The 25,951-nt window shown below is 57.3% G+C and overlaps 11 protein-coding genes across 11 annotated transcripts; 4 read left to right on the top strand and 7 right to left on the bottom strand.

The window, feature by feature from the left end:
- The first annotated feature begins 217 nt into the window (after positions 1–217).
- K452DRAFT_46720 (uncharacterized protein) lies at positions 218–1,273 on the top strand. Its single transcript, XM_033546706.1, has one exon. The coding sequence runs from the start codon at positions 498–500 to the stop codon at positions 1,125–1,127; it is 630 nt and encodes a 209-aa protein (XP_033396157.1). The 5' UTR covers positions 218–497; the 3' UTR covers positions 1,128–1,273.
- Positions 1,274–2,296, bottom strand: K452DRAFT_46639 (uncharacterized protein). The gene has a single exon (XM_033546704.1). It carries the CDS (start codon positions 2,122–2,124, stop codon positions 1,420–1,422), a length of 705 nt encoding a protein of 234 aa, XP_033396156.1. The 5' UTR covers positions 2,125–2,296; the 3' UTR covers positions 1,274–1,419.
- Positions 2,297–2,844: 548 nt separating this feature from the next.
- K452DRAFT_309597 (uncharacterized protein) lies at positions 2,845–4,727 on the bottom strand (the record flags this gene model as incomplete). Its single annotated transcript, XM_033543261.1, has 2 exons — positions 2,845–3,545; positions 3,611–4,727. 2 exons carry the CDS (start codon positions 4,725–4,727, stop codon positions 2,845–2,847), a joined length of 1,818 nt encoding a protein of 605 aa, XP_033396155.1.
- Positions 4,728–5,537: 810 nt separating this feature from the next.
- K452DRAFT_46695 (uncharacterized protein) lies at positions 5,538–6,322 on the bottom strand. Its single transcript, XM_033546705.1, has one exon. It carries the CDS (start codon positions 6,200–6,202, stop codon positions 5,744–5,746), a length of 459 nt encoding a protein of 152 aa, XP_033396154.1. The 5' UTR covers positions 6,203–6,322; the 3' UTR covers positions 5,538–5,743.
- A 145-nt stretch (positions 6,323–6,467) lies between these two features.
- Positions 6,468–7,475, top strand: K452DRAFT_230064 (uncharacterized protein; the record flags this gene model as incomplete). Its single annotated transcript, XM_033537073.1, has 1 exon — positions 6,468–7,475. The coding sequence occupies one exon, from the start codon at positions 6,468–6,470 to the stop codon at positions 7,473–7,475; it is 1,008 nt and encodes a 335-aa protein (XP_033396153.1).
- Positions 7,476–8,138: 663 nt separating this feature from the next.
- On the bottom strand, positions 8,139–9,559 carry K452DRAFT_359522 (uncharacterized protein; the record flags this gene model as incomplete). Its single annotated transcript, XM_033546274.1, has 1 exon — positions 8,139–9,559. The coding sequence occupies exon 1, from the start codon at positions 9,306–9,308 to the stop codon at positions 8,139–8,141; it is 1,170 nt and encodes a 389-aa protein (XP_033396152.1). The 5' UTR covers positions 9,309–9,559.
- Positions 9,560–9,950: 391 nt separating this feature from the next.
- Positions 9,951–11,161, top strand: K452DRAFT_229934 (uncharacterized protein; the record flags this gene model as incomplete). The annotated part of the gene is made up of 2 exons (XM_033537065.1): positions 9,951–10,095; positions 10,176–11,161. 2 exons carry the CDS (start codon positions 9,951–9,953, stop codon positions 11,159–11,161), a joined length of 1,131 nt encoding a protein of 376 aa, XP_033396151.1.
- Positions 11,162–11,543: 382 nt separating this feature from the next.
- Positions 11,544–12,794, bottom strand: K452DRAFT_229797 (carbohydrate-binding module family 63 protein; the record flags this gene model as incomplete). The annotated part of the gene is made up of 2 exons (XM_033537060.1): positions 11,544–12,332; positions 12,462–12,794. Coding segments are annotated over 2 exons (1,122 nt in total), but the record flags the coding sequence as incomplete, so codon positions are not given.
- Positions 12,795–17,540: 4,746 nt separating this feature from the next.
- K452DRAFT_46579 (uncharacterized protein) lies at positions 17,541–20,238 on the top strand. The gene is made up of 3 exons (XM_033546703.1): positions 17,541–19,973; positions 20,028–20,118; positions 20,202–20,238. Exon 1 carries the CDS (start codon positions 17,627–17,629, stop codon positions 19,931–19,933), a length of 2,307 nt encoding a protein of 768 aa, XP_033396149.1. The 5' UTR covers positions 17,541–17,626; the 3' UTR covers positions 19,934–19,973; positions 20,028–20,118; positions 20,202–20,238.
- Positions 20,189–21,834, bottom strand: K452DRAFT_288525 (class II peroxidase). Its single transcript, XM_033540670.1, has one exon. It carries the CDS (start codon positions 21,493–21,495, stop codon positions 20,407–20,409), a length of 1,089 nt encoding a protein of 362 aa, XP_033396148.1. The 5' UTR covers positions 21,496–21,834; the 3' UTR covers positions 20,189–20,406.
- A 2,437-nt stretch (positions 21,835–24,271) lies between these two features.
- On the bottom strand, positions 24,272–24,796 carry K452DRAFT_204313 (uncharacterized protein; the record flags this gene model as incomplete). Its single annotated transcript, XM_033536080.1, has 1 exon — positions 24,272–24,796. A coding segment is annotated over one exon (525 nt), but the record flags the coding sequence as incomplete, so codon positions are not given.
- Positions 24,797–25,951: the final 1,155 nt, after the last annotated feature.

The following is a 25,951-nucleotide window of genomic DNA, read 5'->3' as shown; positions in this document are numbered from 1 at the left end:
TGTGTGTGTGTGTGTGTGTGTGTGTGGTGTGGTGGGGGGTGGGTGAAAGTTGAGCCGATGGACTGGCTAGGATGGATGGACGGTTGGTGTTTGTTTAGAGTCTGGTACAGTACAGACAGGACAAGACAAAACCCAACAAAGAGAGAGCGAGAGAGAGAGAGGAGATAAGTAGAAAGGACTTCAAAGGCTTGCTCACGCCTCTCAATTACCTTGCAGTCTCCAGCCGTTTTTAAACCTCGCCCATCCACCCACCCACACACCTATCCGTCAGTCAGTCAATCAGTCCATCAATCAATCAGGCCGCCACCCGTCTGTCCTCACGCAGTCACCCATCCGCCCTCTGAACGAGGAGCCGGGCGTCGGCGCCGGGCGGCGCTCACTCAGCTCCATCGGTCAGTTCAGGGCAGCAGCGCCTTCCCGCGCCCATCGGCGGCACACAACCACAGACGCAACGCGCCGCCGGGCTGGACGCGTCTCCGCCCGGGCGCACAGCAAGGATGTACGTAGCAGGCAGGCAGGCGTGTCCTTGCGCTTCCCCGCCTCCCCTCCCCCCTTCGCATCTATGTATGTACGTGCTTCTAGATCCGAACATAGGTGGACACACACGTGCGTGGCCGCGGACACGGTCGCCGCTCCGCGATGCAGGCGCCTCGGTGGCGGGGTGTGTGAACGAAGATGCACGCACGCGCGGTACGGCATGGTACCTCGATCGGGTGAGTGGCACGGCACGCATGCAACGCACGCACGCACGCAAACAAGAAATTCGATCTGCGCGGTGCTGGTTACACAGCCCGGTGCGGTACGGTACGGAGCGCTGCGGCTGGCCGCGCATTCATGTGGGCGGGAATGCATGCATGCATGCATGCTATCTGTCCGCTGTAATCCGTAATGAGCTGCCCGCTGTCCGCTGTCCGCTGAAAGGTTTTGGCGCAAGAATTTGTTTGGGTGGGCTCATGCAAGAGCGCGTGTGGTTGTTTGTTTGCTTACTTCCTTTCCTGCTTTCTTGCCTTGCGCCGTGCATGCCGAGCAGTCGTGCACTCGGTCAATCGCTCAGTCAGATGTCCCCAAGTACCCTACCTTACCTACCTTACCTACTGCCTGGCCGTTTGCCTCCATTGCCTGATTGATACTTTGACTAAAAAGAAAACGACCACTCAGCTGCTCGGCCGGCCTGCCGAGTAAGCCGGAGACAACTCCGCTCCATCATCACACCACCGCACCGCCATCGCTGCTATCGTGTCTGCCAGACTACCTAACACACAACACCAAACTCGCTCACTCAACATGACATGACAATGCCATGCCATCCCCCGCACATTCGCTGCCGTGCAACATACATACAGATAGACAGAGACAGAGACAGAGACAGACAAGGCAGACAAACGCATCCGCTGGCGAGCTACATCCTTACGCACGTACCTAGGCGGTAGTAGCTCGGGCGCGGGCAGTCACTTCATCGTTGCGCGCCGCTTCGTCTCGCTTTGCAACGGCCGCAGCCTCGTCATGCACGTCAGTCATGTCAGTCATTGTAGATGGCCCTGACGTGACGCGCAAGCACGCAAGCTCGCAACAGGTGTGTCGTGCATGCGCATGTGCATGTACATTGGTCCTTTCGTCTGTTTCTTCATCCATCCATCCATTTCCTGCCGGCAGGAATCGCAAGCACCCAGCCAGCCAGCCTGTCGCCAGTGAGAATATAGGTACATGCATACGTAGCCATGTCATCGTCGTAGGTAGGTAGGTAGCTTCTTCAGGAGACATCCATCGTGGGGGTGCCGTCGCGACGCGACCGCAACTTTGTACTCGTCCGTACGCACGCGAGTTGGCTGCACTTGCACTTTCGCTCGCGTGCGCACGTCGCCAACGCTTTCGTCCGCCGCTCGTCCGCCCGTATCGCCTCGCATTGCATTGCGCGGTATTGCAAGCCCCGAGCACCCTCCTATCGAGAGCTCGCTGCCACCACGAACAGCCAGAGCATTTATATGTGCGCACGGCCGGGTATAGGCATGCAGTATGCACACACACAACAGTCCTCGCATCGTACCGCGCACCAGCCCATCTATTGCATTGCACACCCATACCCATACCCATACAATACCAGCGCCCAGCTATACTCCACCCCATCTATACCGCGCGCAATAGCAATATTGCGTATTGCGAATTGACTGTATTGCGTCGTGCGGGACAAACAGACAGGCGAGAGTGGAGTGGAGTCGCTGCTCGATACGATAGGTACGGTACGTGAGCGGCCAGAGCCCAGGCCACGAAGAGGCCCCTGCTGCTGCGGCTGGCCAGCCGCCTGCGCGAGCCGCCAGCTGCGACGAGGGGAATCTTATTGGCATTGGCATCGGCTTTGGTATTGCTATTGCTATTGTATTGCCAATGGCGCGTAGCGGTGGCTGTAGCTGTAGCTGGAGCTGGAGCTGGGGCTGGCTGGCTGGCTGCCTGCCTGCCTGCGGAGTGCCCGGATGCCGGATGCGGTGCTTTGCTCGTCCGTATTGCTCGGGAGACACGCGCGAGGGCGAGGGGTATTGTTTGCTCGTTGTTGTGCTAGGTACCACTGCTACTTCCATTGTACGTTGTTTGTGTGCGCGGACGGGTACGCGCAGGCGGCGACGGTCGTCGGCAGGTTCCGTGCGCGCGTGCGTGGATCGGCGGCGCAACCTGGAATGGTTGGTTGGTTGGATGGAGGGATGGATGGATGGATGGGTGAGTGCTGCAAGCAAGTCGCGCAGTCGTGCAGCCAGCGCCATCACTATTGTACCAACCAACCAACCGCGCCTAGAACCCCGGAGCTCTTCCACGTGCAGCAGCGTCACTAAGGTACCATGTACATCCTCCACACTACGTCGCCTCCGCCTCCGCCTCCGCGCACCAGAACAGCACCTCAGCAGCGCACCCCGCGCACTCGTCTCTAAACGCTTCCTCGTCGCCCGCATGCGCGCACCGGCCCAGCACCAGCAGCCCATCCGTCAAGCGCGTCTCCGCATCCGCGTCAATCGCCGCCGCCCAGGCCAAAAAGCGCACCAGCTCATTAAACAGCGGCGCCTCCGCGGCGTGGGGGCCACGGCCACCACTGGCACCGTCGTGCCGCCCTTCTCCGTCCGCCACTACTTCTTCGGAAGACGGTGGTGCCGCTGCCGCTGCCGCCTTGGTCGTCAAGACGCGCGCAGAGCATACGGCCCTCGCGGCGAAGAAGGCTCCGGCGTTGCCGTCCCGCGCATGCCGGCCCAGGGGCAGGAGCTCGGCCGCCGCCACGCCCTCGTGTGCCCGACCATCCACGGTCCAGGCCCAGGCGAACCACTTGCGGAGCGCGGCCAGGAGGCGCGACTTCTCATCGGATAGCGGCTCGACGGGCGGGCGACGCCTCGCAACGGGGGCACTGGCCTCTGCTGCTGCTTTTGTTGCTGCTACTGCTTGCGCGTTTCCGGGTCCCCCTTTGTTCTTGTCGGATAGTGATGGTTGCGTTTTATTGGACAATGGGCCCGGCGGGATCCATTGCTCTCTAGTCAGTAGGTCGAACTTGACGTGTTTCGTGGGCCGCGCTTGTGTCGCCGGACTCCATGTTAACACGCAATGACGGCATGGCCAATGGACACTAGGTTCTTACCTTTCGAGGCCGCTTTCTTGGCCAGGCTCGACTTCCGGGGAGCTTTCCGCTTCCGTGTGGGGGGTACAGTGGGCTCGTCATTAAACTCGCAGTCGTCAACCTCGTCGTCTGAGGAAATAATCGTCACCGTTCTGCCCGCTGTTTCTATTCTCGTCCCCTCGGCCCTTTGCCCGCTCGACTCGTGCAGAGGTTGCCCGGCATGAATCGACCTTTCCCCGTCAGGTACTGCCGCTTCAGGTTGAGTCGGCGCCGGGCAAGGCTGCACCGGTGCTTCAGCCACAGCTTCTTCGTATGCCGGCGGGGTAGTGTCCGGCGGGGCAGCAGTATTTGCCTCTGATGAAACTGCTGAGACATGGTGAGTTCCACCACTGGCATCATCGGCCTGGCCGCCGCGGAGCCCTTCAGACGGCGGCGCGGTGGGTTCTCTTGACTCGCCGGCACCTTTATACGGAGCAACAGCCGGTTCGAGCGGCAACCCCACATTGGCCCAGGCCTCTAGTTCGCCGCCATTGCCGTGGTACATTGATCGCAGATCCAGGGGACGAGACGAGAGACTTTTATCGTTCACCATCTGACACAACTTTCCTAAACGGCTTACTGATACAGCTTGTCGGTTGAAATAGACTGTGAACCGAGTTGCTTGAGATAACGATCGCAGCGCAATCAACACCTCGCGGCTAATGTCTGAGAAGGGTTTCAGAGCACAATCCTTTGGCATGATCACGGCACCCGGCTTCGCAAGTTCGACATTCAGTCGCGCAATGTCGCCGTCGGACCGGCAGACGCTGCCGCTCTTGAGCGAAAAGCCTACCGTAGGAGGGACTTCTGTCTGTTCGTCTGCATCCAGCCTTGTTGGATCAACAGCGTAGTGGAGCGTCGTCTTTGTCGAACCCTTCTCCGAGTCAGACATGAAACGCACGGGGACCCGAAACCAGACCAGCGATTCGCGTTTCGAAACGTTGACGCCGAGCGACAGAGACAGATGAGACCCCCAGCGCGCAGGTGCTGAGTATCCGAGATAGTCGCTGTGGCCCCTGTCCGGGCAACTCCATTGCACCACTACTCGTTCATTGATGAGCCAATTATTATCGCCGGAGTCGTGCTTCGTCATGGTCATGGTAGGGGGAGGCGCAGCAGCGCTGACGTCGCGAGGAGATACAAATCAGACCAGACCAAACCTGCGAAGAGGCAGACATTAGCGCAGTGAACCATGATGCTCAGCCCAGGAGAAGTCGTCGATGCCCCCCAACACCATGCGGTGCGAGATCCCACCCACCCAGGCTTTCGGACATTGCTGTCCAGAGCAGCCCTGACTCCGACGCACACGGATCAAGGCGCGCGCATCTCGCAGCTTGGTAAGAATAGCCCGCGACGTCCTGCCTTGGACATCTTCGGCGCGGTGTTGGGGGAGTCATTCAACACTGCCCAGCCGACGGCAATGCGCCAGGAGACAGCTGATGAAGCTCCTGCCTCAACCGCCCGAGACGGCTCCGGGGGATGGTTCGACGGACTCCAGTGCCTGAATGCGAGAGAGGGCCTGGTTCTAACCAAGCTCCGAAATGCGCGTCATGGCGTGATCCGAATCCGACGCAGTTGTGCGCGCGCGCGCGACAACACAGCAGACGCGGTGCGCTGGTGAGCCGCCCGAGGGATTCGACGGTCATCCTGCCGCAAGCCACCGCCAGCCGCCCTCCGAGCTTTGACAGACCAAAAGGTCTAAGAGCAGCCCTGACTCTGGTCGAGACGTGGAAGGCATGAACGAAAGGGGAGGTGCTACCAGGCGCCGGCGGCCGATTCTAGGCACATGGCCGTTAGCATGGGACGGGTGGGCGGGAAGAGGGGCTATGGGCGTACAGGCGCGAGATGATGGATAATAGAGAGTTTATCGAAGAAGATGCGGTCGTAGCGTGGGTGTGGGCGTGTGCGGAGAACGAAGGAGCTAGACCTGTGACTTGTGGGAGCGGTGACGAGTCAGTCACGTGAGAGCGGGCGGGACCGGATTTTCGGCGGCGGAATAAATCCGGCGGCTTGGCGCACATGGAATTCCATCGCCTGCGGAGGGAGCCGTGCAGGAGCAGCAAACATCCCATCGTCAACTCGATCATATTCCCAGTTCCCCGACGTCCATGCTCCCTATTGCGCATGCCTTTTTGTTAAGCCATGGTCGTGCGCTGCTATAGGGACGATGCTCGACAGACCCGGCCGTAATCCACGTGCGAAACCCTGAACAACACCCAGACCGTGGCAGCGGCGGTCCGGCATTGACCATCTGCCGGCACACTGGCACCAAAAATTGCGCCTGGCCCACGAAGCAGCCCCTGGGCCCAAGGGCCGAAGCCCGACTGTGCCAGCGGGCCGAGGCGCCCAACGGGCCCCTGAGATCGGCACATGCGATTTACTTCTCGTGCCGTTGGTATCGCCGGCGCAACGGCCTTGGTCGAAGTTTGTTTCGCGCGGCTCTGGGGGTTCGTGGGCTGAAAGAAGCAATACGTTTGGATTTTCTGCAAGAACCTCTTGGTTGCTTTTTCCCACAGTACTGGGGCCGACATGGTTGCGGACCAAGAGGGCCCTGGTCGGGATCGCCCCCTCCATCTGGGGATCTGGAGACGGGACGCGCCATGATTTGGATTTGCGAAACGCTGCTGCTTCAATTAATCTCCGTCCAACCAACGACCCGCAATCCTTCGGAAGCGGGATTAGTACACCAGGCCCCCTACGTGAAACGACCTCTCTTTCAGGCGTGCCCCTATATATAAGGCTTGCTATCGCGGACTGCAAAATGGTACTGAGCACCCGCAAAAACAGAGCATTCGACCTCTTATCCTACCTTATCTCAACCACTCACTCCCAATAAAAAATGTTTCTCTCGGGTTTCCTCAAAGTCGGCCTCTGCCTGCCCTTGCTGTGCAAGGGCCTGCCCGTCTCCAACGGCACCGCCTCCACCACCCTCCCCAAGACGTCGGCCCTCTCGACCGTCCACCAGTTCGACTACGGCACCTGGATCGAGAACGTCGCCGTCCGCAGCAATGGCAACCTGCTCGTGACGCTCATGGACCGCCCGGAGCTGTACGAGGTCGACCCGGCCAAGGGCTCCGCCAGCCTGGTGCACCGCTTCGACGAGGGCTTCCTCAGCCTGACGTCGCTGGTCGAGGTGCAGGACGACGTCTTCGCCGTCATTGCCGGCAACTTCTCCCTGTCGACGACGTCGTCGGTCGACGGCTCCTACGCCGTCTTCAAGCTCGACATGACGGCCTCGACGCCCGCCGCCTCCAAGATCGCCGCCATCCCCGAGGGCAACTTCCTCGACGGCATCACGACGCTGGACGCGGACGCGGGCGTCGTGCTCGTCTCCGACGCCGGCACCGGCGTCGTCTACCGCCTCGACATGGCGACGGGCAAGTACGAGCAGGTGCTGGCCGACGACTCGATGAAGCCCAAGGACGGCTACCCGCTCGTGCTCGGCGTCGACGGCATCCGCTACTCCAACGGCTACCTGTACTACGTCAACTTCCCCAACAACCAGTTCTGGCGCGTGGCTATTGACGCGTCGACGGGCAAGGCGACGGGCTCGTACGAGCTGGTTGCGTCGGACGCGACGGGCGACGACTTCGCCATCACGTCCGACGGCACCGCCTACGTCGCGGGCAACTTCATCAACTCGCTCGAGAAGGTCACGGCCGACGGCAAGGTCACCGTCCTCGCTGGCGGCGAGACGCTCTCGGACCTCGCGGGCCTCACGTCCGTCGCCTTTGGCCGCGGCTCCGCCGACAAGAACAGCCTCTACGTCGTCACGTCGGGCGCCCTGGCCAACCCCGTCAACGGCACTTTCTCGGAGGGCGGCAAGATCGTCCGGGTGGATCTTTGAGGCGTCGCTGGCGTTGGCTTCGTGGGTTGCCTGACGATGAAGGGCCGCGCTTGAGGTCCGTCCGTTTTTTTTAAAGGCACAAGCGCCCGATGGCGTGCTACCCACTACCAGCCTATCGTCAGGCATCCCGGCCGATCAGGAAGGAAAGAAAAAAAGAAAAGAAAAGAAAAAATCTGGAAATCATCACACCACTCGGATTCCTCCTCGCTTATCTCGCGGCGTTCGACTGGGTTCTAACTCTCGGGAGTGGAGGAGTCGCTGAAAAAAAAAAAAAAAAATCTGGGACGCAAAAAAGTTTTGCGGCATGAGCACTTGCCAGCTGCTGGGATTGTTGTTTGTTGTTGTCGTCCTCCGTCGTCGACGTGGTTTCGCTTCGTTTTTTTTCTCTCTCAACTTCTTCTCCGCAGTAAACGTTATTACTTGGAAGACTTGAATACTTTTTTGTTCTTCTGCTGTTTGAAATATACCCCCAGAAGCTGTTAGTTTCATTCCTTAAGTTACATCTGTTCCTTGATACCTTTGGTTGCGAAGCCTTGCTAGCGTGCATGCCTTGATCCACCCTGCCAGTGTTTCGAGCAATTCCTGCCATCTGATTCTCGTCTTTGCCCGCCGCCGTCTCACTAGCCATACTCATCCTAGCTGCCATACTCATGCCCACAGTCCTCACGAGTAGTTGTAGAAGTTGTAGGTGTTGCCACGCCCATATTCATAGCCCCAGCTGTTGCCATCTTCCCAATAGCCGTCGTCATCGTCGCCATCATTGCCATCATCGTCTTCCTCTGGCTGATTCCAAAGCAGATCGATGCAATCGTCCATCTCCGCAAAGAGCCCGTGCTCTTCTGCCATCTCGGCCAGCTCATCCATCTTGTCGTCAAACCTGCCCTCTCCGCAGTCGCACGCCCGCATCTGCTCCCTCTCCTCCTCGGTCATATTACAGATGATTTCCCATATGGTATCGGTCAGCTGCACGTCGTTCCGTAGCTGCCAAATGACCTGACGCACGAGCTTGCCGCCTCCAGCCAGAACGATGTTCCACCCAATCTTGCGCAGCGCGAACAAGCCGTGGCAGCGCGTCCTGAACATGGTTCCGGGCAACGTAGCCTGTCGGATCGTGTTGATGGCGCTGCAGATGTCCTGGACCACGCGAAACGAAGCGGCGGCCTGGCGCCGGTTCGACATGTTGCTGTACGTGACGCGCAGCTCATTCCAAAGGTTGTTGCTGAGGGTTTGGAACCCTTCCACGGCGCGTTCTTCAAGGCGGATGCGCTCTTCGTACAAGCGCGTGACCTCGGCAGCGAGTGTTCCGTTGGCCGACGCATGTCGGACGAGCAGCTCGTTTAGCTGGCGGTTGCTAAGACCGCTGACAGCTGTGAGGAGTTGCACTGATGGCTGGCGAGCGCCACCGGCAATGACCTCAGGCCGGCGGGATAAATCATTATGAGGAGCGGCCGGGGTGTGTCCGTTGCCAGGGCCGGCAGGCTGAAATTGAAATCGAAACGGAGTATGCGGTTCACAAGTCGGAACAGCAGCAGGAAGGGCATTGACAGGGTTGGAGGGCTGAGGCTGAGAACGAGCAGTGACCTGGTTAGCAGCTTGACTGTGAGCCCGCGGAGCTTGAGTAGCAGCTTGAGAAGCAGTCGTCTGAGAGCCACTGTTCGAGGCAGCAGCTTCATCCTTGACGGTGACGACGGGAGCAAGGACAGGAGAAGCAACAGGCTCGGCCTTGATAGTGGGCGAGCTTCCGGACGACTGATTGTTCGCAGGCGCGTTGGAGTCGAGGCGCGCGCGCTTGTGGGGCGGCTCTGGGCCGGCGGGGGGAGCGAAGCGCTTCATGGCGCTGAGAGTGGGAGGGGTTGGGGGAGAGAGGGTAAGAGAGGATGGGGTGGAAAAGGCGGAGGAGAGGGTGATGCGGACCGGTGCTGTCTCTGGAGAGGAGGGAAGGCGCGAGGCAGGTGCGTGTCGCGACGCGTTCCATGGCTGCGATTGAAACTCGCTCTGCCTACGGTCATTCCGTACGAGAGATGTCTGAGGTGCGAGAGAGGCGGCCACGACATTTGCAGACAAGAGATGAAGTGAAGTCCGACCAACGACGACGACGACGACCCCTCCCGTCGATCTTCACCACCCGCCAGCCCGTCAACCCTCAACAACTACCTACAGGCCAAACGTGGGGGGTTTGCCGGCCGCCCCCGCCCCTACCCCGCACCCGCGCCCGCCTGTCCGACGTCCCACCACATTGAAGCAGTTGAATCCATCCAGCTAGGCCAATGGCGCGCCCGCGACGTCCCTAGCCGCGCAAATGCTTTCCGCGATGGGTGGGTGAGGGCGATGCACTGCTAGGTGGTCGGACGGGTGTGCGCAGACTGTACTTAAGGAATGCGTGAGCCCGTGTGTGCGGGCGAGAAGGGCTGGAAAGGGTACGTGTTTCCTCGCACGAGCAAGCAAGAAGTCAGACAGACAAACCCCGCCACCACCATGACCAACGCAACCCAGCCGCCGCAGCAGCAACAAGATGATGAGCCGCACTTCGACATCCCCACGAAATGCAAGGCCGGCGTCGTCGTCAACGAGGGCCCCGACTTCCACGTCGAGATCCAGGACGTCGACGTGCCCTCGCCTGGTGCGCCTCTCTACTTCCTACCCCTCTCCACACAACAAAACACAACCCAAACCTTACACACACTAACGCATCCCCAACAGGCCCCGACGACATCCTCATCCGCCTCACCCACACCGGCATCTGTCACAGCGACATCCACTTCATGGCGCACGACTGGGCCTCCCCCCCCATGTCCACCTTCAACGTGCGCTCCCCCGGCCACGAAGGCGCCGGCGTAGTCGTCCAGCGCGGCTCCTCCGTCTCCCCCCAGAAATGGCCCCTCGGCGCCCGCGCCGGCATCAAGCCCATTCACGACACCTGCGGCGCGTGCCACGCCTGCTGGAGCGGCCGCGACAACTACTGCGCCGCCGCCGTGCTGACGGGGCTGCGCGTCACCGGCACGTACCAGCAGTACGTCCTCTCCCCCGCCAAGTACGCCACCCCCATCCCCGCCGACGTGCCCCCCGAGCTCGCCGCCCCCGTCATGTGCTCCGCCAGCACCATGCACCGCGCGCTAGTAGACTCCGGGCTCCGCGCGGGCGAATTCGTCGTCTTCTCCGGCGGCGGCGGCGGCGTCGGCATCAACGGCGTGCAGTTCGCGCGCATCATGGGCATGCGGCCCATCGTGGTGGACACGGGCGCGGCGAAGCGCGCGCTCTGCCTCTCCATGGGCGCCGAGGCGTTCGTCGACTTTCGAGAGGAACCCGACACCCCCGCCGCGGTCAAGCGCCTCTGCGACAACGTCGGCGCGCACGGCGTCGTCGTCACGGCGCCCCAGGCCTACAAACACGCGATTGCGTACCTAGGCGACCGCACGGGCGGGAAGGTTGTCTGCGTGGCGCTGCCCCCCGCCGACAGCGTCACCATCGGCGCGGACCCGAACCTCATTGTCTTCAAGAACGTGCACATTCTGGGCACGCTGGTCGGGAACCAGGCCGATGCCGCCGCCGCCATGGAGTATGCGCGCCGCGGGCTGCTGAAGCAAATCTGTGAGGTGAGGCCTTTGCGGGAGCTGCCGGCTAGTGTGGAACAGTTGCGTCGGGGCGATGTGCCGGGGCGGATTGTCATTGCTTTTGATATGGAGTGAGTGGGTGAGCGAGTGGGTGCGTGAGTGAGAGGGCGGGTGGGAACTTACTACCTACCTAGGCTGCCTGGCGGCATGTGTAAGCAGAGAGAAGAGAGATCTCTAGTACAAGAGCGAGGCGAGCGAGCACCGAGAACACAAGACCAAATTTTTCAAAAGATTCTTTTCCGTTATTTGCCGCGTGTCCAAAAAAGGAAGACGACGACACCGCAGGCCAAATTATGTGGGTATTAACATATGCTACATGAATCTTAAACTATACAAAAATCAAAGGGATGGATACCAAGGACATCCTCCTGTCAAGATTCAAGACTTCAAAAAAAGAACAAAAGCGACGAAAGAGGGGAAAGCTCTGCTGCTTCACGAACTACCGCGAGCAGCCAGCTTAGAAGTTGAGCTCGGCATCAATCGACAGGCCCGAGCCGCACGACACGTTCTTCTGCGTGACCGTCTTGCCCGACGACGCCGTGACGCGAATGTCGACCAGGTCGACGCCGAAGCCAGAGCTGTGCTCGAAGAAGTTGGACTCGCTGCGCTTCGTCTCGGTCCAGGAGCTGCCGCCGTCAATCGAGACCTCGAGCTTGGCAATGGGCAGGTTGGCTCCCTGGACCTGGATGGAGAACAGGTCGGCGCCCGCACCCTCGGCGTTGATCAGCTTCAGCGGCGAGTCGAAGCCGCAGTCCGTGTACTCCCACTCAATGTCGACAGAGCCAATGGCAAGGTCAGCCAGCTCCTCGAACGCGTCCTTGAACAGGTTGAGGTTGTCGGCCGGGCAGTCGGACTCGCCCTTGTCGACGACCATGGCCTTGATAGACTTGCCCTTGGGACCCTTGACATTGACGCAAGAACCGCAGTTGGACGCAGTGTCCCAGCTCTGGGGCGAGATAGCCGTGCCGAAGAGCGACGAGGGCAGAGTGTAGTTCTGGAAGGAGCAAGCGCCAGTCTCAACCTCACCCTCGATGAAGGTGGCCACACCGGTCACGAGCTCACCAAGACCTTCGACGAGACCACCGAGGAGGCCCTCGGACTGGCCGCTAGAGGGAGAAGCGGTGGCGGTCGCACTGTGGTCGATCATCTGGGTGGAAGTGTGGAGGTTGGTCTTGTAGAAGGTGCTGTCACCGGCGACAGGAGTCGGCGTGTGGTTGATGTACTCAGTCGCGGTGTGCATGTTGGTCTTGTAGAAGGTGCTGTCACCAGCCGGCGTAGGGGTGTGGTTGATGAGCTGAGTCGCCGTGTGCAGGTTGGTCTTGTAGAAGGTGCTGTCATCGGCCGGGGTCGGGGAAGAGACGACGGGGTCGACAACAGGGGAAGACGCAACCGGGGTGGAAGCAACGGGGCCGACAGCGGGGGTAGAGGCCGCCGGGGAAGAGGGAACAGGAGTAGTAGAGCCGAGGCCATCAACGTCAGATAGCGGGGTCGAGGCCGGAGTGTTCACGGGAGTGTACACCGGGGTGTCGACGGCAACGCTGCTGGGAGTGTTGACGGGAGTGTTCACGGGAGTGTAGACGGGCGTGTCAACAGCGACGCTGGTGGGGGTGTTGGCGGGCGTGTACGCCGGGGTGGAGCCCAGGTCGGCGACCGAGGAGACGCCAGCAGCGGGGCTCGAGGGCGTGTAAGCCGGAGTGTTGGCCGGAGTCGGGACACCACCAGACGCCGTCACAGGGCACACGGTGGTGCTGTGGGGCACGGTGATGACCTGAGTACCGCCAGTGGTGTCAACCGAGTGGCTGGTGGTCCAGATGGTCGACGTGCTGTACTGAGGCGTGGGGGTCACGACCGGAGTGGGCGTGTACGCCGGGGTAGAGCCCAGGTCAGCGACCGAAGAGACGCCAGCAGCAGGACTCGAGGGCGTGTAGGCCGGGGTGTTGGCCGGGGTCGGGACACCACCAGACGCCGTTACAGGGCACACGGTGGTGCTGTGGGGCACGGTGATGACCTGAGTACCGCCAGTGGTGTCAACCGAGTGGCTGGTGGTCCAGATGGTCGACGTGCTGTACTGAGGCGCAGGGGTCACGACTGAAGTGACCTCAGCCGGGGTGATAACCGGCGCGGAGAAGGCCGGGGCGCTGGAGCTGGGGCTCGGGCTGGGCGCCGAGGTGTAGTCAGCAATGGACGACGACGGCGTGTCCACTGGAGCCGAGGTGTAGTCGGCAATGGACGACGACGGCGTGTCCGCTGGAGCCGAGGTGTAGTCGGCAATGGACGGCTCCGGCGTGTCTACTGGGGCCGAGGCGGTCACAGTGACAGTCTCGGGCTCACCCACAGTGACGTACTTGGTGTTGGTGCACGTGTAGCTGGACGTCGTGGGAGCAACCTCGGCTGGGGTGACCTCCTCCGGGGTGACCTCAGGCATGGGGGCCGGGGTGTTGACGGGAGTCGAGGACTCGGTGACAGGGCAGACGGTCGTCGAGTGAGGAACAGTCACGACCTTGGTACCACCAGACTGGTCGACGGAGTGGCTGGTGGTCCAGATGGTCGAAGTGCTGTACTTGGGCGTCGGAGTGACGACCGACGTGACCTCGGCGGGAGTGACAACCTCGGCGGGAGTAACGGCCTGGGAAGTCTGCGCCGCAGGGGTGGGAACGCCCTCCGACTCAGTGACGGGGCAGACGGTCGTCGTCTGAGGCACGGTGACGACCTTGGTGCCGCCGGTCGAGTCCACCGTCTGGCTGGTCGTGTAGATGGTCGAGGTGGAGTAGCGGGGCGCCGGGGTGCCGGGGTTGTAGGGCGTGTAGGCCGCCGGGGTGTTGGGCGTGTTGACGGGCGGCGGGGAGTTGACGGCCGGGGTGTTGGGGGTGCTTGCAGGAACGGGCGACACCGTCACGGCGCTGGTGACCTCCTGGACGCTGGCAACGGCGGGCGGGGTGGACTGAGCCGGAGGCGTGGCGGGCGTGGCGGGCGTGGCGGGCAGCGTCACGTAGGTGGTGATCCAGCTGGTGGGCCGGTCGGAGCAGTAGTCTTGGGCTGCGGAAAGGCTGGCACCGGCAAGGGCCGCGCCGCCAACGGTGGCAGAGTTGAAGCGCATTATTAATGACTGACTGAGAATGAGTGTGGGGAAAAAGGAATGGACCTCTGAAAGACTCAGAGAAGGATTGAGGCAAGCAAAAGCCGTGAGGAACAAGCAGACGACGAGGTATAGCTTTTGTATCTGGTGAGAATGAAATAGAGGCGATCATTGAGCGTGCGCAGGGCGCCTCGGGTGGCCCCCCGCGAGATTGAAACAGCAACATGACCACAGAGGGTTAGAGGCGCTTTCGCGTACCGCAATTTTGCAGGCACTAGCTTTGCGGGTCGACATCTTGGCTTGGCTATTGTCGTTGTCGCTGTGGCTGTCGCTCGCGCGTCGTGGCGGTTGCAGCGGAGACGGGCGCAGGCAGCGGCGGCACCATGTTCGTTGGAGATGGACAGAGATGGACAGAGAGATGGATGCTGGGTGGCTGGCCACGTCGGGGCGCAAAGAGAGGGCAAAGGTGTGGTGGTGGGTGGTGGATGATCGTCGTTGGAGATAACGTTGTTGGATAGACGCTCGGGGCAGGCCGGGGCCAAGTTTTAGGGGTCTCTCCAGACGTCACCGCCAACGCCTGTCTCTGCTCTCCCACCGGTCCATCTTCATTTTGCGCCCGCACATCATTGCCTGCCCCATGACCACCGTCCGTCTTTTCCAGAACTCACCGCTCCCGTCCATGGCAGTGCTGCATCTCCTAATCTCCGGTGCACACCCCAAAGATGCGCGCGCCATTTTCCCACGGCGGGCGAACCGCGCGCGTTAACCACAGCTCCTCCTCCATTGCGCGACCACCGAACGAACGATAAGGGGGAGTACTCTCCATCGCAGAAGCCACGCGGTCGGACAAAGCCATACGAAGACAGCATGCGTAAGCAGCCCAATGGCCCTGCCAAACGCTCCCTCAGCCCACGATCGATACCACGTAGATACCGCCACCGCTACCCCGCCGTCTGTGCACCGCCTGCCGGGACCACCCTAATTAGACAGCCACGGAGCTCAGAAGCCGCCTGGAACCGAGATTCAACGTGCTCGCGACGCAATCCTGCCTCCATGTGTTGCTCGAGGCTTAGCTGTTGCTGCTATCGCTATTGTGCATATCGCCTGTGCGCGTGGTGGAGCTGGAATATGGCTGCTTGGACGGCTCCATATAGGTTGTATTCGGCCGTTGAAAGAAAAAAATCCCCGGATGGCGATGGCGCGCATTAGCGCCGCAGTGCCGCTCAGTACATGGTAGGGCTGTCTTGGGCTGACAGCCATGTGCAAACCCCACCGCGTAGGTAAGCGTGCGCTTATCGTTCTCTCCGAAACCCGGCTCGTCTTCCCAAACATTCTCACTGCTCAGCCCTGCTGTCGTCGCCGTCCCCTTGTCCCTTCCACTCCCCGACCCCAGGCCACGTCAGTCCGGGTGGCTCACCCACCTACCACCACGCCGACCCAGCCTTCGACGGCATTTACATCATCGCGCGCGATCTCACCCCAGGGTCTGAAACAGTAGCGGCGCCGACGCCGGGGTTGAGGCCAAAAGAAAAACACGAGTACGCACGCCAGCAACAACGCGTATCGCACCCACCACCGTGCTGTTTGTACGTGGTACGCCGACGAGGCAGATTCCGACCGCGCCCTAACCGCAAGACTGCACCGCACCGGTTGGTATAAGCTTATCTGGCCACTGCTGCAGGGCAGCTCCTTGCGTGCAAGCGTGCGTGGCTGTGTAGGGGGGGCCAGGATCTTTTTTCCCTGCCGACGACGCCGCCCGGACGCGCTTCGTGCGTGCAATGCAATAGGAGACAGTGCTGTGCACGGGCGGCGCGACAAGGACAAGCATGAGTGAGCGAGGCAGGGCGAAGAAGGTTATTGCCCTGGGCACATCCTCTCCATATCCAATGCCATCCCTGGGCGATGATGTCGTGCGGAAACAAGGTCGTCCTCTTGTCCCACAGTCTGTCCGCTGAGCTCGTCATCGCGGTGCTTGGTTGCTTGATTTGGGCTCAGCCTTGCCGCGGCTGGCACTTCGGTTTGATGACGATGTTCCTTTCTTCCCATCGACACATGTGATGGCTGGCCTATTTTCTCTTCGTCGCTGACTCAAGCGTCTTCCTGGCGGAATGTTCTTGAAATGAAGTGCCGGCGCGCTAGTTTCTGCCGCTTGCATGCCTACTCTACTCTTCGCTATAAATATGCTCTCTATCTTCGTTGTATTGCTTGGAGGCTAGGCGAGTTTGCAATCTTCAAAGCTTGACCATTTTCCTCCGGTTTTCGAGCTTACGGTCATAGATATTGACGCTTCTAGTGTGGCAGCGCCTGCCACGATCGCTCATATATAGAGCTTGCAGTCAGCATCTCTTAGTGCCAGCTAGGAGATACTGGTTCTACCTTTTGCATCTGGTTGATTGACCCGGCGGTTTAGTGCGTCGCTGCTGCGCGACCACATCGTCCGGAGCCCGCGCGACAGGCTCTGATTGACTGGATCTGCTGAACGGCGGGACTCGGATATGGGTGAACGATGTTACTGTCTTTCTGTCTTTGATCTCCCCTGCACGAGTCCAGATTAAGTCACCGGTCTGCAGCATCGGCAGCTGAATATGGTTGAATGCCATGGGTAGGTCTGCGTAAGTTTTGCACCTGCCGTCTACCTACTGCAGGGTCGTTAACTTAAGAGACGGCCATTGGTCATCCCTCCACAAGCCTTGTAAGTTTGTGATCAAGGATTTTTGCTGAACCAGATCGCACCAATAGGCTTTTGACACGATCGCGAAAAGAACAAGGTACGTCTTCTGTAAGCTCACGAGATGCTGCATAGCGACGTGGCATTGTCTGAAGGGACTTGGGGGATATGTTTAATATAACACGGCTTGTTCTCACTCTTATTGCCTCCTCAAGGCACCAAGATGTTGAATTGGATCTATTCACACACAGTACGTTTACAAGAGCCGGCAACGGAGGAGTCCGCGTCTAACCAAAATGGGCCGTTATTTTGCGAATCTTGCGAAGTTTTGCGAAAACACCGGAAATCTCGCAGGTCAGCCAGATATCAGATCTTCACATATTGCGAAGATATTTACAAACTGGCCAAGCCCGAGAACGGATTCTGCTCCTCCTTCTGCCAACACTGTTACCTTAATAACTGGAAAGAGGACAGACATAGGGTCTTCGACACGGATTGCGGAGAGTGTTTCAAACTGGCCAAACCCGGGAACGGACTTTGCTCCTTTTGCCAACACGTGGACCTTTTTGGCGGGAAAAAGGCCAGACATCAGATCTTCCACACGGATTGCGGAGACTGTCTAAAACTGGTCAATCCCGAGAACGGTCTCTGCTACTTCTGCCAACACCTAAGACCCTGGCATTTGTTGAGATGCCCGCAGCCAAGACGTTCATCTCAATATGAGGTCTCTCTAAGGACCTCAGACCGCGACTTCTCCAATCAACACTGTTCCTTTTGCAAGTTTATACGGCATAGTATGAGTCAACACGCAGCTTATCTACAAAACATGAAATGCGATTCAGTCGACACCGGGTCTAGGTACCGACATACCCTGGTATTTGACGGTTCCGTACGTTTGGAAACTCGGCAGATGATGGTTGAAGAATCGTCCGACCAACCTGTAAAGGAGAATTTCGTCGACAAATTGATGCTGATGGTCACTTGGGAGAGGGTCAAAACATGGATTAAACAATGCGAGGACAAACATGCGACATGCAACGACCAGTTTACCGACCTGAAAGTCCCGAAAGACTTGCTTCTTATTGACATACAGAGAAAAAAGCTTGTTCAAAAAGATCCACAAAGCAGATACATAGCACTAAGCTATGTATGGGGGAAAAATCCAACCGGTGAAATAGCTACGAGCTTCACAAAAAAGGATCTTATGAAAGATGGAGGGATCATCTTTTCAAAGTTATCACCTACAATTAGAGATGCGATCAAAGCCTGTCAAGAGCTTGGGGAGCAATATCTATGGGTCGACCGACTATGCATTGTCCAGGACGATGAAGTGGGCAAGCAACATCAAATCAATTCGATGCACAAGATATTCGGCACTGCGAAACTAGTCTTGGTCGTAACCCATGGGGATATGAACAATGGTATCCCAGGAATTCGGCCGGCTGCTGACGGCGTGCAAGGAGGCACTATAGACGGAGTAACCTTCCTCAACAGTCCCATGGACCCGGAACATGTCCTATTAGACTCTCCCTGGTTGACGCGCGCGTGGACCCACCAAGAGGCCATATTTTCGAAGAGGAGCCTTTTTTTTACGCCACTAGGAGTTTTTTTCAAATGTCCAGGCCCTAATCATGATTATACTTTCGGTATCACTGATGGTCCGGCTAACCTCAATAGATTACATTTGTATGATACTGTCGATGCCTTACGGCAAGATACATTAATCAATTGGGGCAATCATCTTGAAGGATACTCGCAACGGCATCTCAGTCATGCAAGCGATATTTACAATGCCTTCTCCGGAATCTCGCACGCTCTATACCCAGAGGATGATTCGATGCTTTTTGGATTACCGAGGATAGATTTCGACGAGGCTCTACACTGGGACTTTGAAACCAAACGGGGTCTAAAAACCTGGATTCGTCGGCCATTGAAAATTGCCAAAGTTTTACTCCCAAGTTGGTCTTGGGCCTCCGTGGAAGGACCTGTCTCCATGCGAACAATTAAAAGTGACTGGGATCTCTCAGTCATCCGCGAGCACATAACTCTTACCGAATGGTCATACCAGGAAGAAGTCCCCAACTCCGGATGTTGTAAAGGGGAGAACCTTAAGTGGGAAAGCGTGTATCCGAACAGAAGGGATGAAATGCAATATAAACCGGAAAATCAGAATTTAGCCCGCTGCCTTGAAGCCGAAAATGAATTCCAAGAAGATGAAAACGAATGGAGGGAAGAGCCGGGTGAAGCCAGCACCCCAGGAGAGACTGAAGTTCTCAATATTCTCTATGGAAAATCTGTGCAAATGCAGTTTGCCGTCGCGTGGAGACAAGGATGCATTGAAGCGGACTGGCCATTCCGAAACTTAGGAGACGACTTCGCCAAACTCGCAATTACAATGGATTCGCGATACCCATCCCTTATTAATATGCGATCAGAGGTCCTCCTCCAATACGGGAATTCTAGCGTCAACCTGTCCCCATGTGTCAAGGATGACGAAGAAGAGTTGATGGCATTGGGAATGTACGGAGAATTTCACCGTGGCATTCTAAGAGGACGTGGGCAAACGGCCTCTTTCGCGGCGAAGCTGCAGACGGACCGTGGCCCCTATGGAGAACACGTTGTGCTCAACGTCTTAAACAAACAGAACACAAAAACCGTCGGCGTGGTCAGCTCGATTGAGCCGATGTTCAGCGCGGATACCCTGCTCGCACTGAGGAGGAAGGGAACGATTTCTTGCGAGCTACTGACGTTAAGCCTCTATGATGGTTCCGAAAAATGCAAAGATTTGCATGATTTTAATACGGATGTTTCAAAGGGAAGCCGAAGGAGTCAATTTAAACGTGATCTAGGAGATCCTCCAAGTCCTTATGAGCTTTTCGGTTCCGATTATGTCTCGAGACAGCGACTCAAACCTCTTTTCGGCCCTAAGGGGCTTGACTGGACGTTTTTCGATCGAGAAGCACACTCGGTTGGTATTCCCGTTGTTGGTGTTATGGTCATAGCATGGAATGGACCGATAGCCCATCGTATCGGCATAGGCTGGGTGCTTTTAACAGCCTGGGTCAAGGCTAAGCGGGCGTTCAAAACGATTTATTTGGAGTGAATGGAGTACATCTGACTCTTTTATTTTTCCAGGCCTTACGGTACGTACATACAGCAGCATCGTCATGTGCAACGTTTCTGATATTTCTTGCTAGTGCTTACATACTCTCAGTTGAGGTCGTATCATGATATCCTTGCTATAGTATAAAACCTCTTCAATCAGAACGTCCACAAACGCCCCCTTTGGTAAGCTTATACCCCCATGACAGCCACAAAAGAGAAAGAAAGCAGGAGGGTGGTGTACGGCATTAGTTATTAACTAAACAAAGAGCAACCGACTACACGTCATCAAGGAAACCAGAATGCTATCGGACTGTCTACATGCAGGCAGCAGAAGTAGAAAGTGGAGAATGGAAGGGCTTCTACATGCTTCAACTCGAACCCGACAATGCGCTCCTGAATGCCCGGCTCCATCACCGAATTAAGATCGCCGGAAAGTAATAAAGAAGCAAAAACCACACGACCGAACCTTACTCATCGCGCACGATCATTAATCGGCATCGCCCTCACATTACGAGCATGTGTCCCCTTCGGCAGCGCACCGGTGCAGTCCACGAAGCGCGCAACATCCTCCTGCGGAATACCCAGCACGCTCAGATGCTCCATCGCAGCCACAAACGCGCCGTTCCACTTGCCCTGATTGCCGACGAAGGCGGCGAATTCGCGGCCAACAGTCGTGTTCGGGCTCGACAGGTTGATGTCCGACTCGAAGGACTGCACGCCTCGCGGCGGGTCGTACGTCTCGGCGTAGTAGCGCACGTCCCACTGCCCCGGCGTCGAGTCCTGCGGCGTGCCGGAGCGGATTTCCCTCTGCGTGAAGGAGCGCGAGGCCGTGTGCGCGCCGATGAGAGCGGCTAGGTCCGTCGCGCTGAAGCCTTTGTCCTCAAACAGGGCTAGGAGAACGTCCTGGGCGGAGTTTGGCCCGAAGCCGGCAGGGAGAAGACCCGGCGGCGCGGCGGTGGTCGCGTCGGTCCGGCCGACGAGGGCGCGCACGACGGGCCCGGAGGGACACGTAGCGATGGCGTGGGCGCCGGCAAACTGGATCAGGTCTGCGGCGCCGACGCCGCGGTCGCGGTACTGCGCGTAGAAGTGCTGCAGGAAGCCGTGGTACTTTTGCAGGCCGTTGTTCTCGCCGCGGGAGATCTCGTCGGGGGAGAGCAGAAGCGAGGCGTCTGCGCCGCCGGCCGCAGGGGGGTAGAAGGGCAGGCTCATGGAGAAGGCGCCGGCGTCGTGGAAGGCGTATCGAATGGCGGCGCGGGCGAGATCGCTGCATTGGCCGTTATCGAGGAAGACGGCGCTTAAAGCCGAGGAGACATCGTTCCAGACGGGAGGGCAGGAGCCGTTGCTGGGGAGCGAGGGGGGGTTGCTTGGTGCGGAGGAGCTCTGGAATGGTGTTGAGGTGATATCGCTGGGAGCAGAGGGCTCGTCGCTGGGCCCAGACGGGGAATTGATATTGGTATTGTCATCATCGCTGTCAGACGGAGGGCCACGATGACCAGCTGAAGAGGCCTCGACGAAGGTAGCACCGAGTGCTGCGGCGAGGATGAAGCGCGAGAAATGCATCGCCGACGAAGTTGAAAAGCGAATTTGATGAGGGATTCGATGCGAGTACCTTCTCAATCAACTAGGTGCCTTCTGAGCGGTATCTTTCCCGAAGGGAGGCAACAACTTTATATTCGCCATGTTAAATCGTGTAGGGTCTATCCTGCTGCTTTCCAAGCCCCGAGTATGTGTCCAAACACAAGCCGCAGGTCCAGCATTCCCATGGTTGGCATGTGTAGGACAGGCGCGGTGTGCAGTGAGTCAGCTGCCATGATATGAGCAGAGATGGGGTGTGGACAGGTTCCCTTGGGACGGCATCGGCCGAGGGGATATCCATGCTAGAAGTGGGCACGAGTGGTGTTTTTCGGCTTGACTGACTGCAGAAGAACCAAGACGTCGAGATCAAATGCCATTTTTAGCACCGAGTCAGCCCTGTGCATCACCCCACCCCCGGATGCCGTGAAACCAGCCACCGGGCCATCTCTTCTTCATCTTCGCCGCAGCATTACTACATACTTTTTTTTGCGCAAACAATCTATCCAGCCCTGCAAACTGCACTTCTCTCCGCTCAACACGAAAACAACAATCGCTATGCGCATGTACCGGGGCTCGACGCGACTGGTACCACTCTCGCGCCAAGCACCGCGTCCCGGGCCTGTGTGCGGAGATCCGGACAAGACAGTCCAAGTCGCCCCCGGCCGCATTTGGGCAGCGCATCATCAGCGACGCCGCGTGTTCTTGAGCCTCACGCCGGCTCATGTTGTTGTCGTTACCGGTTGCCCTACTATGTAGCCTGGCGGCTGCGCGGCTTGTCCCACTGTGGCGTTCCCCGCCCGTCGACCAGGCCACTCGCACACTGACAGGCTGACGTGCAGCAGCAGAAGCAGGCGTGGGCGCACAGCGCTGTCCGCTCACCGGCAAAAAGCCTTACGCTTGCGCCTCGCTCCCGCCGATCTCTTTGGTGTCTTGCTGGCGACCCTTGGGTTTCTTCGGTCCGCTACGCAGTATGCCGTTTGAGACCTTATCTACGCACTAAAAAGTCGCCGCTATTTGTCCGCACTCGAGTTGATGCCATCCAGACCTGCAATTCTCCGATGAGGCTGATGGTCGGTCGCGGCCGTGCCCGCCTCCGCTTCAGCTAACCAATCTAGCTTCCCGGCGCGGGTGCATGCGCGCCAGAGGGTACGGAGCAAAGTTCTGCGTGAATAAGCCAGTTGCGATTTGCTGGATGGCTGCATTCTTCCTCACCGTACTGACGACATTATTGCCGGCTGCCGCAGGCTCGAGAACATGATGTTCGCACTCGTGACCCAGCCAACGGACCCGCGTTGCATGCCGTGCATGCATCTTTCTGGTAAGCAGATACCATCCCCGGCTCCTCGCGACCGGAACAGACCAGCTATAGATGGTGATCGCTTAAGAAATGGTCTAAGGGTCGAGATTCCGCCGACCTGTGTGTGGCAGCGTGACACCCGACCGTGGGATAGAACCTGTTAGGGAGTCTATGGTACGCTCGCTGTCGTGGCTCTGCCTAATCGGTCCTTCGATATTGAATAGGGTTCCTGATAACTTGACGGGACGTAGCATGCTGGTGAGTCTCCTTCTATCCGTATTCTGATGGGTGATTTAGAAATTGCTATAAAAAGAGCTCTACTATATCTCCTTCCGTTCAATCTCAGCTCCGTGTGTTTCCGTTATCGCTCTGGTGCAGCGGGCTGCGAAGACTGCCCTCTGTCCGAGCAGCACTAGATGACTTTAAACCCTGAAGTTATCCGAACTTGATGTTCTTCCGCTCTTCTACATGTGCTTTTCCAAGAGCTTCCCTGCTAATCTTTGCAACTCCAATTCTCTCGTAATAGTCTTCTTTATTTTTCCCAACTACAAGCAGACAGGCATCCGAGTCGAAATAGAATTCGCGTGCGTCGGCGTATTTAGGATCATAATCTAGAATGATTGCAAGGCAGGAGTAACCAGAAGGTGACATAGGTTGGTGATAGATAGAGTTTGATGTCAAGTTGAGAGGGACTGGGTTCTCGGTTCCGCTACATTCCAAGGCAAATTTCTTTCCTGTGTTGTCAAACTTGCGCCAGTCGTCTGTTATGCCGTTATACGTAACTACCCTCGCCTCGACCGTGGGGGCAGTGACACGTAGGTAGTAGACTTTGGAGAAGTCCCGCATCTCATCAAACATTGTCTCATATTCCGTGGCTTCGAGTACCTTGTTTGGTTCATCCATGTAGATGGATATGGAAGGAAGGTACGTGGTCAGGCTTCGAAGTAGTTTGGGTGCATAATCATTCCAGCTCGACCACTTTACCAAGCCCCCAATATAGCATTCGCATCTCCAACCAGCCCAAGACCAGGATGGAAATGGCGTCCGCTCGGGTCTTCGGCGATCTCCAGGTGCTTTACTTTTCCAGAAGAAAGCGTGAATGATCGAGTCTTCCCATGTTTTGTCATTAGTTGAAAATTGACCTGTATCTTTCGAGATCGGCAATCCGGTGATATGCCTTATGGAAGCAGTTTTTGGATGGTCAATTTCATCCTTTCTTGTTGAAGGTCTATACTTTCCCTCTTGGTAATAATGAAGTACTCCCAGGATTGCATTTACTGTGTCTTCCGGATACTTCAAGTCCAAGGTGCAATATCGCATAATTTTATCCCAGGGGGCTCCTTCTCTCGACTGCCTAGCTGACGCAAAGCTAAACAAAGTCCCAAGGGGAGGGGAAAAGCTGTTCTTGAGGTCGATTCCGCCCGGTAAACTTGTATTGAAGGCCTCAATAAAGACGAAGTTGTCGCAATGGAAATAGACTTGATGGTCCGTGAAAACAAGCCGACGGCAAGATAACAAGCCTTCTTGGAAAGTCCAGCCTCGGGAATACCATTTGCTTCCTTCAACGAGTAGTTTTGGGGAAGGAAAGGTTGCATGCAAAGTGCGTGATCCGATTGTAACCGGGGGTGGTTTGATTCGTGTCCTGTTATTGACTCCGGGGATCCCGTGTTCAGGGCCATTTCCGGCTGCAGCTATGATGGTAACATAAGCCCCTCCGTAAATCTCGTGCATTCTACTAATCTGGTGCTCGAGATCATCCTTCGGTATACAATATCGATCAATCCAGAGGTAGCGTAGGTTAAGCCGTTGAGTAACGATGATGGCATCCTCGATCGTCTTTCCAAGCGGGCCTGTTAAGTACAGGCGACCTTCCTTTTCTTCCACGTCCTTTTCTCTTGGTTTTTGTTGTCCCCAAATATAAGATAATGCCACGTACTTTGCCGGAGGTGCCTTGATTATCTCCCTGCTTTGGCAATCAATAACAATTAGGTTCCGAACGGAGTTGGTCGCTTCATCGGTTTCTTCTCTGCGTTGAGAAAATTCCAACCACTTCCGAAGAATCCTGAAATCAACGTGAGATGGTAACGAAGATGCAAAGGTAGTCCCAGCCTCTTGTTCGTGCGCTGACTTTTCCGCGATGTACCCTGCAGCGTCCTGGATCCATGGAAGAGCCCTTGAATCAAAGATATCTATCCTCTCTTTATCAACGCCACTAGGCATTAGGTTTGGGTACGCGAGAGTTAAGCATGAATGTCGAGTGAGGTGTCTTCTTCCATAGCCTTCCAAGTGATTTTCAATAGGCTCGACTACTAAACGAGCATGACACCTCGTATCATTAAACCAAGTCCTGGGACAGATGAAATTCAAGGCCTGGCATAGAGAACACTCCGAATTCAGGAAAAGATCGTCCGCGGAGTGAAATTCGAGCACGGTACGCTCTCTCCGGGGAATACTCTCAGGGTCTAGAGACAGAAGCTCTTTAAGCTTAGGTTGGGCCAGGCGGCATCTCTGACATAGACCTGTGTCCGAATTTTGTATCGATGACTCGGCTTGATCTTCCGAGACATAGTGGTTTTCGAGTATATTGGAAAAGTCGACTGCTTCTCTCGCATGTTGCGGAGGAAGACGTAGCGGTTGAGACATTCTAGAAAATAATATGTATAACCGTGTAACGGAGAGAGGAGTGTTAGGAGTACTCCGATCATGCGAAAGTGTTGCAACGCTTAGTCAGCACCCGCAGCGGTCGCGTTCGACAGAACGCTGCAGCTGCAGCAGCTGCAACAAATAACTCTCTCTGTCCTCAGCACAACGCCTCCACAACGCCTCCACAACGCCTCCACAAACGACTCTGCAAGCCTACCTACTCCCACCTAATACCTGCTGTCGCACCTAGCTGGCCTGGCTAGACCCGACTTGACACTGTTGCCCCCCGTTGGCAACATCCGAAAAAAAGGCGTCTTTTTCGTATAAAACGACGTCAACTCGTTACGAAACAACTACCTGCAGGGTGCTGGTACCTATGGAACGTCCTTTTGGATAGGTGGCGTGATTTTTTGCTAGCGGTGTTGCGTTAGTACTAACTCGATTCGTGATAGACAAACCCGTATCTGATTGAGTTGAGTTGAGTTGAGTTGAGTTGAGTTG

The sequence above is a fragment of the Aplosporella prunicola genome, assembly GCF_010093885.1.
Source record: "Aplosporella prunicola CBS 121167 unplaced genomic scaffold K452scaffold_16, whole genome shotgun sequence".
NCBI classification, from domain to species: domain Eukaryota; kingdom Fungi; phylum Ascomycota; class Dothideomycetes; order Botryosphaeriales; family Aplosporellaceae; genus Aplosporella; species Aplosporella prunicola.
The sequence above is the reverse complement of the archived record's forward strand: the minus strand, read 5'-3'. Positions and strand labels throughout refer to the sequence as shown.

Excerpts from the sequence above, each read along its gene's own strand:
- K452DRAFT_46720 (XM_033546706.1), top strand. The coding sequence starts at position 498 with ATGTACGTAGCAGGCAGGCAGGCGTGTCCTTGCGCTTCCCCGCCTCCC.
- K452DRAFT_46639 (XM_033546704.1), bottom strand. The coding sequence starts at position 2,124 with ATGGGGTGGAGTATAGCTGGGCGCTGGTATTGTATGGGTATGGGTATG.
- K452DRAFT_46695 (XM_033546705.1), bottom strand. The coding sequence starts at position 6,202 with ATGGAGGGGGCGATCCCGACCAGGGCCCTCTTGGTCCGCAACCATGTC.
- K452DRAFT_46579 (XM_033546703.1), top strand. The coding sequence starts at position 17,627 with ATGAGTCAACACGCAGCTTATCTACAAAACATGAAATGCGATTCAGTC.
- K452DRAFT_288525 (XM_033540670.1), bottom strand. The coding sequence starts at position 21,495 with ATGCATTTCTCGCGCTTCATCCTCGCCGCAGCACTCGGTGCTACCTTC.